Raw genomic sequence first — 10,210 nt, forward strand, 5'->3', positions numbered from 1 at the left:
CGAGACACCAAGATGCAGGCCTAGACCAAATTGCTGGGCGAAGGACTCGCACAATGTCCGCAGATGTGTTAGACAGTACATTCCATGACTCGAAACGCTGCTTGCGGAGGCTCGTGTGGGACGGTTAGCCTGCCTTTGTCGTGGCTGGAATGCTGGGAAGGTGCCAAGCACATGGGAACTCCACGAAGCGGTATCGAGTCATGAAGAGGACCCCTGTCTCGGATAAGATCTCCTCTTGACATATAAGGACGTCAGGACTTGGGATTAGACCTAGACCTCGGTGGCAAAGCTATTGTCGAGAGCCTCAGTTTTAAGTTTCTGATGACGAAGGTGGGAATCGTTTCATGCGGCTTCTAGATCAGCATCTCGACTATAAAGAACAAGGGACGATCCCCCTGGTTGTCATTGACGATCATTACTTATATCTCACATCATTGTATCACATACATACAACTCTTGCAGCAAGAATTTCACTTAAAAGACTTCACGAATTCACATCACGAATTTTCTTCACATACGAGAAACATACACTTGAGAATCTACCAAGTCATCATCAGCAACAATGCGCTTCGGACTCACCACCATCGTCACGACGCTTGCCGTCCTGGTAGCAGACGTTACCGCTGCACCCTCAGCAGAGCTTGAGACTCGGGCTCTTACAGCTGATCAAACCGGTGGTCTTACCATGCAGAACAATGGAAGGGCTACTGGCAAGATCCGAGCCCTTGCATGGGATGCAACTCTTGCTTCTCAAGCTACGGCCTACGCCCAGCAGCTCGGTTCGCTCCAGAGACTCCAGCACTCAGGCGTTGGAGGCGAGAATCTGTTTTACGAGTCTGCCGGCACCAAGCCTTACACTGACGCTGCCGTCGCGTGGATGAAGGAGGCGCCTTACTATCACCACGAGGCTATCCCTCAGGGTGCATTCTCATCCTACGGTCACTACAGTAAGTCACAGCGCGTCTTTTGTCAGTCAAAACGCGAAAGCTAATTTTGGAATTCTTCAGCGCAATGCATGTGGAACACAACGACCAAGGTCGGTATGGGTGCCTATAAAGACTCCAACGGAGCGTGGTGGGTTGTCGCAAGATACAGCCCTCCCGGAAACTAGTGAGTGACTAGCGATGCGCCATGTCTGACAATCAAACCTTCGTGCTAACCAATTCCGCAGTGTTGGCAAGAAGCCCTTCTAAACGCGTCGAGCGCGTGCAAAATGCAAATCAGCGTCACTCGAGCTTGTTATGAATGTTACGATCGAATGGGAAAATCACGCCGTCTATCGATTGAGGTGGTAAAAGTCCTGTTACGGAACTTGTTTGTATGATTATAGGGGTTGTTTTGGGCATGGTTCTGTTCGCGCTGCACTTCCACCAAGATAGACTATATTAGACCAGCAATTCAATCCTATCATCTTTAAAATCGCACATCTTTTGCAAAGTGATAAATCACGATCATTCACACGGCAGTCTATCGAGATGTCTTGATCTGCAGAACGTTGCGTACCACAGCAACGCATTGCTGGTTCTCACCTGGTGTCCATATCCGGTTAGTGCCGCCAGAAATAGAGTTCAGCGACGCGTGCTGGTACAATTAGCCATGACATAAGACTGGATTTAGAGTTCGCTGCACATCTTCCAGAACAATGAAGGAGATGACATCGCAGATCACTTTTAGAGTTTTGCTGTTCCTGCATTGATCCAATATGACATAAAGATCGGCGGGCTCAACGTCTGTATTACCAGAGACTCGGGTCCATGTGCAGCCAGAATGATTTGTATAAAGAGGACGGGAACTGAGTCGTCCACCATGACGAAATCAAGGGTCCTCCCGCATTTTATCAATAAATCCAACACCCAACTACGTAATGAATCGAGAAGGGAACCAGAGGTGCCCGCCCCGGATATGATTGCTTCCGAACTGACTCGGAATTGGGTGCGGTCGGGGTCTTCCAAATGGGGAAGATAATGAAGCTCCATCTCCACGTCCATGGAGGCATCTTCAACACAAATGCAATCACCTGGATTTGCTCACAGTGACTCCTCATTAGTCGAGCTACCTTTCGTGCAAGATGTCAGCGCCTCTTTCATTCTTTTGGAATTTCAACTATGACCCAGCATCACTAGATTACTAGACACTGCCGTAGCTGCTGTAGAAATTCCCTACTAAGCCCAGACAGACATGCTTGGCTTAGCTCAGCGAGTTTTGAGGCATTTACATTGATATCATTTTGTGATATTTCTGTCGCCGCTTTGCAATTTAATCCGGTAGGTCTTTTCTATCTCGGCTATTGGAAGAGATTTTGTTCCAGAGATACAGAAGTGGCTGCAGACTAGAGTCACGAAGAAACACCCGGCGAGAACGAAAGCACCCTGGTCCCAAGGTTACCAGCGACTGGATTCATCAGCTGAAGGGCAGCAAACGTTGTGATTACAGCAGTATTATATGACCAGAATGCCGCCGATGCTACGGGAGGCCGTAGTAAAGATAGGGCGGGGATATCTGTAGAAAGTACCATACTGCTATAGAGTATGAGAGTCGAAAATCAAGGCTGTGGAACAGTAGAGATTTAAGAACATGAATTACAGTGATTGGAAAGATAAGGCGTATTCTAGTCATCGCAGCTTTGGACTAATTAATGTATTGTGCTGGGAAGTTGGGTCATGGCCAGGAAAGGGACCGAAGACTCTTTTCAGAATAGGCAACATATATACTGTACTGCGCTGCCGAGTACTTACTGGAGCTCACTTTCAACCGGCTGGTTCTGTGCACTATGTACTTGTATGTCCGGTCCGAAAGATGATCGAGCCAAGGACCACAGATCGGAGCATATTAGGTCTCCGGGCAGGGCGCCCCGTTAAGCTACTCAGACCATAAATTTGCCGCTGAGCCAACTGGCAGAATTAGGAATATCTTGTGGAAAAAATCCTTTTATTCGAGATAAGAGAGACTCAACATCGGTAATCCGAATCGTGGGAATCGGCAGTATAGATTCTCACAGGCAGGCAATTGATTGTGTATCATTCCAGGCGGGGGAAGGGTGTGAATTAACGGCAATTTTGATACGGAGAACCGCCATCCGAAACTGCGAGTTTTTTCACCCCCAAGGGCAAGCATAACCGGCTCGTCATCCATCAGACATGCACACAGTTGCAGCGGTCGGTAATGTACGAATTTGTGCGTTACTCCGCGGCCTGCCCCAGCTCCTACACCGCATGATCTGCCATTTCACTTGGCTAGCTAACTATTCCATTTTTTCCCAGTGCGTCAACCTCGACATGTCCACAAATCTACCACATGCTCCATTTAGCGATAGTCTACAAACAGACGTCACATGAGCAGTCTTAGGTCATATCGAAATTGTCTATATATACGAGACATTGCTTTCAACTAAAGTCAAAGAACTAGACCCATCATCTTGGCCTTCTTACAAGCTTCATCATGAGTAAACCATATTACAGCGGGCCTAGGTACACCTTCCCGCATCCTCAACTCGGGGACCTTACAGGCCGCCTTGTCCATTCGAAGCACTTTTCAGGGTCCCCAGTGATTCAATTCCGTTCGATTCCTTATGCGACCATTTCAAAGCGCTTCTCGCCGTCGCTCTGTCTGACTGAGATTCCCAATGGCTTCGATAGCAGACCGCATCGAGATTTCACATCTTTCGGCGCAGCATGTCCGCAAATAGGCCCAGAGACGCCTGGCTTCTTTGAAGCATACGGCGGGATGCTAGAAGACGATGTTGGTGTAGAGTATGACGAGTTTACCTGTCTCACGGCGACGATCTCAGTTCCCGAAGCACATCTTACTCCACCAGGTACGACGAAGCTACCCGTCATGGTCTACATTCATGGTGGCGGTGGGGAAGAAGGTATTGCTCATGTTGACGGCCTCCATTCGAATGCACCCATCACGTCCTATGCAGCCTCGATATCGAAACCTGTAATCACCGTCAATATCGGATATCGCTTAGGTTGGTTTGGTAGCCTCGTTTGCCAGGATATTGTGGACGAGTTTCAGGCCTCGCCTCCGTCTAGTCCCCACGGGCCCTTCAACCTATCTATTCAAGACCAGCGGAATGCATTCGCATGGATTGCCGAATTCATTGACGGATTCGGCGGGGATGCATCAAACATCACAGCTTTTGGAGAATCGGCTGGCAGCGTTTTTCTTACATATCATATATGTGGTTCAGCTACGAAGCTTTTTGACCGCGCTATATTACAATCTGGCTTGATAATCGGTGATGCCCCCATCGAGACCAAGGAATTCGAGTACCGTGCTATGTTAAAGCACTTTGACATTCAAGGATCAACAGCTTCAGAAAGATTGACTGCTTTGAGAACTGTTGACGCTCGAGCACTCGTTCAAGTTCCCGCCATACATCTTATTCCATACATGGGCCCCGTTCCTGGAGTCGAGACCAAGGATTCTTTATTCAGTAGAGGGCCAGCAACAGTTCTGAGCCAGTTCGAACTCATCACAGCTTGTGATTGGCTAGGTGATCTCGTCATAGGAGAAGACTTCTGGGAAGGCTATGTCTTCTTTCCACTACTGAAGCACCTACCGCAATTCCGATTCACAGAGACTGTAAAATCAATATTCCCCCATTCAGATACTTTATTGGCAGCGTATGGTCTTTCGAAAGTGGAAGAGATGGATACGAATCAAGCTTCGACAAAGATTTCTTTTTTTATGGGAGATTTGATGTTTTCTACTGGGTATTCCATGTTTACTGACTTCCTGGTTAATTACGAAGGTAAACAACGCAATGTTTACCGCTATTCCTTTGCTCTGTCAAATCCCTTTCCTGGCAGCTCTCACAGCTTTGTGGCTGGCCACCACTTTGTCGAGATACTCTACATCTTCTTGACACTGCTAGATAGATATCCTACCCATCGCAACCACTGGGCGGCTCGACAAGCTCGGGAGACTGCCCGCCGTTGGATACTCTTTGCAAATGGAGAGCAGCCTTGGGAACCTCTTACTACTTCAAATGCCGCAAATAAGAATGCTGAAGACATGAAGCTTGCCATCTGCGATGATCTAGATGGCTGGGCGGTGCGAACGATGAAAGAAGACGAGGAGATTAGTCAGGATGATCCATGGGGCGAGAGGAGATACGTGGGATGGAGAGCCATGGCAGCCGCATTTGAATCTCTAAAAGTTGACGGAGACGATTCCGTTGTCCATGCACAAAAAATTGCTCTGGCCAAACTCCAGATCATGCAACTAGCGTATTGGGATTCTACGAAGCTTCAATTGCCGGTATAACGGAAGTGCATCAAGAACATTTCTCTTTAGGAAAGAAAGCTTCGTTACGCTAGACATGTCTTTTACTTGATCAGGTCACCACACTTATATTAGGTAGAGGCAGGTGTGTAGAGGACAACTTGGTAAAGCGAGGCTGGGCTTTCGTCTTATCTAGCATAGTTATGAAGCCTGCGTCAAGCATGTCGCAACCAATTCTATATAACAATCGGAATCGAATCGGAAGAGAGACTGGCGGCTTCGTTGAGTGCACCATGGTCATAATTGCGAAGATACAACATGCAGCTCTATATCCACAGCTCCTATGACACATCTCATCTTTACTAATCAAATGCCATATTCAAGATGTTTTTGACACCTCACAAAAAGAGGTGTGCTGTAGAGTGTTCTTTGAGGTGAGCTCCTTGAAGTTGTAGCCGAAGATGTTTGGTGTTCAGCTTCTAATGGGCAAAACGAAAATCGAGCCTCTTACTGCCCGAGTCTTTCGTGGTTTCGAGGTAGTCATGTTGTTGCTGGCACAATTAGTAATGCAAGCTTCACCGAGGGAAGGTATATCATACCTCTCTTGTCATAGCATTCCATTTATTCTCACGCCTTTTATTGCGCCAAAGGTAGTAAACTTTGGTTAAAGCGTAAATGCCGAGATTCCCAGCACAAATCGCCACCAGCTGCTTGTTACCTCGCCGGTCTGAACATATTGTTAGCATAACATACTATAATTGCAGACTTTTATGGGAATTTACATTCGGGTGCGTCGTCGGCGCGATAGATGTTTGAGTATACAATTCCGGAGACCTGCACAAACATGCTGAGCGCACATCAGTTATACTGCCTCAAAAAGTTGACAACCATTTGCTTACTTATAAAGAGCAGCGGAAACGGCTCGGGTTCGAACAGAGTTGGAATTGCGGCTGCACCACGCGACTTGTAGAGCGTGTGCTATATTGAGGTCAGGGAACATGGTTCAAGGCGATGGACTGAGTGCAACTTACGAGAAGGCCATGCTAGCAGTACGGTAAGAACGGCGAACTTTGCCCACGATCCTACTCCTCCAGGCAACAGAGCCAAGGCTATAATATTTGGCAAGACCCATAGTTGAGCTAAGAAGGCCATCCCAGCCCTTTGGCTCCAAATCTCGGAAAAGTATGTAAATATAAGCATCTACCGATATCAGTTTCTGACATTCATTATTGCGTTTGAAGAACCTTACAGTGATGGCTCCTGCAGCTTGAGTTGGAATACTCAACAAGTTCGAGTCAAAAGTATTGAATCCAAGGTTTCGTAGAGTGAGCGTAAGGTACTGATCGGGCGGGCCAACTGGCATCTGAAACATCAGCCCAATGATATAGATTGGCCAGAGATCGTAGTCATTGATGGACTTCCAGAGTAGTTTCAGGTCGACTGCTTGACGATTGTGCATATCACCCTTTGAAGGATCATCTCGAAGTATGCGGTTGACCATGATGACTTCTTCCCGCTCTGTGAACCAGCCTTTTGGCCGATACCACGATCTGGTTTGTGTTGGCGAGGCAGCCATCATAAACCATGACCAGATGCCAACAATCAGAGTAAATAATCCTTCAATTAGGAAGAGCCATCTCCACCCTTCGTAGCCATTTACTCCGCGCATTCGAAGAAGCCCGTAGGCGAGAATAGGAGCTATGACATCCACGATTCTCAGAGTAGTCCAGAATAGAGCTAAGCGGAAAGGGAGCTCAGATCCTTTAAAGAAATAAGACTGGAGTACGAATAGATTAGCAGCGTGAAGTTGTTAGTGCATTACACATCTTACTAGGTATAAAATGATGTCAGGAATGAAGCCGCCCTGCAGGATTCCCAAAAGAGAACGACAAACGAGGAAGCTTGTCCGGCCACTTAACCAGAATTGCGAGGCAGCAACAACGCTCCAAAGACACATAATTGTGGGGATCTGTTTCTAGTGAGTTGTGTAACCTTCTTGCTTCTCATCAGTAGGACATACCCATCGATCCGGACCTGTGTTTATGTGAGTTACCGCGCTTGTCTCGGGAAAGTCACTCACATACCTAACTTCTTGCTGATAAGTTGAGATGGCAGCTCCGCACAAAGGAAAGACAGTCTAAAAACAGTGTTTCCAAGGTTATAATCTATCTGATGATTAGTCAAAAGCTCGGATTAGAAGGTTAGATTGTCTAGACCATTGGTTGAGAGCCCGAGGTCAGTCAAAAAGTTATCCGTGTTTGCCTGGCTCAAATTGCCTCGATCAAGGTCCAAGGCAAAGAAAGCGATACAAGCCCATGTCGTAATTTTCCAGTCTATCTTGTTGATGAGCGGAAGTTCCTCTGCCCAAGTCCATCTGGCTGCAGGGTCGAATCGGTGCAGATTCTCGTACTTGGGGGTCGGTTGAAAGTACTTAGCCGTCTCGGGATCATCAAATACTGAGGGCTGGGTGGCAATGCCTTGCATATTCTTGTGTTCTTTTCTCCTCCAAAGAGTTGAAATTGGGAGGGTGGGTGGCTCGCTTTTTTGTGGCTGTTGCTGTTCTAGAATACGCTCGCGAACAGCATTGACGTCCTCCTTAGAATCTGAGTTATCAGATCCGCCAGTGACCTCGCTGATTCCTTTTGGCTCAGACATGTTGGAACGAAGGTAAATTTGTCTGGTAAACCCCTGATGTTGGACATTGATGTATCAATACAGGCAAATTTCAGGGCATCAACAGTAAGTATATATACATAATCTAAGAGGATGCATGTTGCAAGTCGCTCTCGCTACTTGCGAAAATTCCCATCTTGGCATGAGCTCGTCATTGTTTCCTATAATTGATGAAAGCCCCTAGTCGTTCTAGACGCTACCAAGAGCGAACCTCTCCAATCTTCTATTTTCTCTTTCCAATCGAGATCAAGATGATGAGTGTCCGGAACAAGGTACAAATTTGTCTACATCCCGAGTTGCTATCGATTCATGCGAGTGCGTGATACTTGGCAGGTTTGTTGCAATGCATGGCAAGATGACGAGACCAAGGTAGACACCCCACATCAAATACTTTCAGGTCTATGGCCTATTTCTACTGAGCCCCCGAAAACTTGATCTTTCACATTCTAGTCTTCATAATTTCAAATTGAATTCCCGATTCCTCTTGAACGTCTGAATACGGCGGATTCGCGCGCTTGAGATCATGCAATTTTGGGCTCGAGAGTTCTCTACATCAGCGACCGAGTAACTGTTAGTCGTCAGCCGATGAAGCAGACCGTAGCGCCGGAAACTTATTCGACTGCGAAACGCCGCGTGCACCTCCAAGCCTATCGCCCCCACTACACAGCCACATACATCTTAGATCCATTGGCAAGATCTTGGCCCGATACGACAAACCGTCCTCTATTGGTCTACCATGCCCAGTCTGCTTCCAATTTTTCAGCTTTCAAATAATCAAAAACAGAAAGGCTTGACTGACAATTTTCTTAATGCAAATTTTAGCGATGACATTATTCTCTATACCTATGACAGGATCAACCGGACATGTTCGTGTGATTCCTCAAGTCCCAATTCTGTGTCAGTGGCGGGCGTTCCTGAAGCACGATATCGTACGATATGATACTTATGACGACTCCCACGACTCCCTGACAAAGTTGCATTGACGTAAGGAGTTTTACAGGCTACGAAGAATCCAGAAGCGCGAAAAAGTACTGTCATGGGGTACACGCGTATGTTGGTAAAGAAGTTTGAACTGTAGCCTCAACTAGTGCGGATAGTCAGAATTTCAGGCGGTTTCGAGAAATGCCCACAAGTCCTGGAGGATATCTGAGTCTAAGTCTATTACTCAATGATACATATCATGTTAAACTTGTCTCTATCTGATTATTTTTGCGTGATTTGATCAAGTTGCTTGTTTGTCTTCAAGGCGTTAGTAAGTGTTCAGTTAGACAAGGACATAACACGCAGACTTACCTCTGCAATGGTATCATAACCAAAAAGCCATGGCTGAAATTTCTCGTCGGACCAGCGATTGGGGTTGGGGCTGCTTGCTCTTTTTGACTTTCTGTCCGTCATAGTTGCTAGCATGTCTTGATCACGCTTCTGCTGTTCGGGCCCATCCGGCATGTGCCATATGTCACCGTTCGACCGTGACCCAGCTTGGATTATCTCACAACGTGGCCGTCGAATCTCTTCAAAAGCGTGCAGAGCCGAAGGAATTGTTGCGAGATCAGTAGCTCGGGCGATACACTCGGCCAGGGCTGCACCGTCCTCAATCGACGTTGATGCACCCTGGGCAAGATATGGGACCATTGCATGAGCAGCGTCACCAATAAGCACAACGCGACCACTGAGGCTAACCCATCGTGGGATTGGAGGTAAGTCAGCAAGCTTCCATTTCAGGCAGCTTGTGACCTTATCAAGGACCTTCCTAATGGTCGGGTCAAAAGCTGCGTAATGTTGTTTCATCTCGTTGAGATCACCCGGCTCATTCCATCTGCCTACTGAAGCTTTTCCTGGATGTGACATGACGAGGTTGTACATCGCCCCATTGCGTATTGGGTATGCCATTATGTGTCTTTGATGGCCAATCCAGCAATTGGCATTGATATCATCCATCAGTTGTGCCGTTTCCGCATCTTTTCTCATCAGCTCATTTGGTACGGTAGCGCGATAGGCACAATTTGTGGAGTCTGTCACCTCGACATTTTGGCTTCCCAGGATTGACTCTCTAATTTTGGAGCGTATCCCGTCCGCCCCCACGATTATGTCGGCATTAATTGTTTCACCGTTGATCAGTGTTACGGATGGCGCAGTCTCATCTACCTTGTCGACGAAGCTGTCTAACCTTATTTTTACACCTAAATCCATTGCATAAGTGTACAAGCACTTATGATAATCAGCGCGATGGATGAGCCAGTAACTGAAAAAAGTCAGTATTCAATTTAGATTACAGCCATCATGAGTCTGATATCATGATAGAACTCAC

General features: G+C 47.0%; 1 protein-coding gene across 1 annotated transcript; it reads left to right on the forward strand.

Annotated features, from left to right (window-relative positions):
- Window positions 1-562: 562 nt before the first annotated feature.
- On the forward strand, window positions 563-1,193 carry UCRPA7_3300 (putative scp-like extracellular protein; the record flags this gene model as incomplete). The annotated part of the gene is made up of 3 exons (XM_007915901.1): window positions 563-947; window positions 1,008-1,110; window positions 1,172-1,193. The coding sequence occupies 3 exons, from the start codon at window positions 563-565 to the stop codon at window positions 1,191-1,193; spliced, it is 510 nt and encodes a 169-aa protein (XP_007914092.1).
- Window positions 1,194-10,210: the final 9,017 nt, after the last annotated feature.

This window comes from Phaeoacremonium minimum (genome assembly GCF_000392275.1).
Source record: "Phaeoacremonium minimum UCRPA7 unplaced genomic scaffold PA7_03_scaffold_270, whole genome shotgun sequence".
Classification (NCBI taxonomy): domain Eukaryota; kingdom Fungi; phylum Ascomycota; class Sordariomycetes; order Togniniales; family Togniniaceae; genus Phaeoacremonium; species Phaeoacremonium minimum.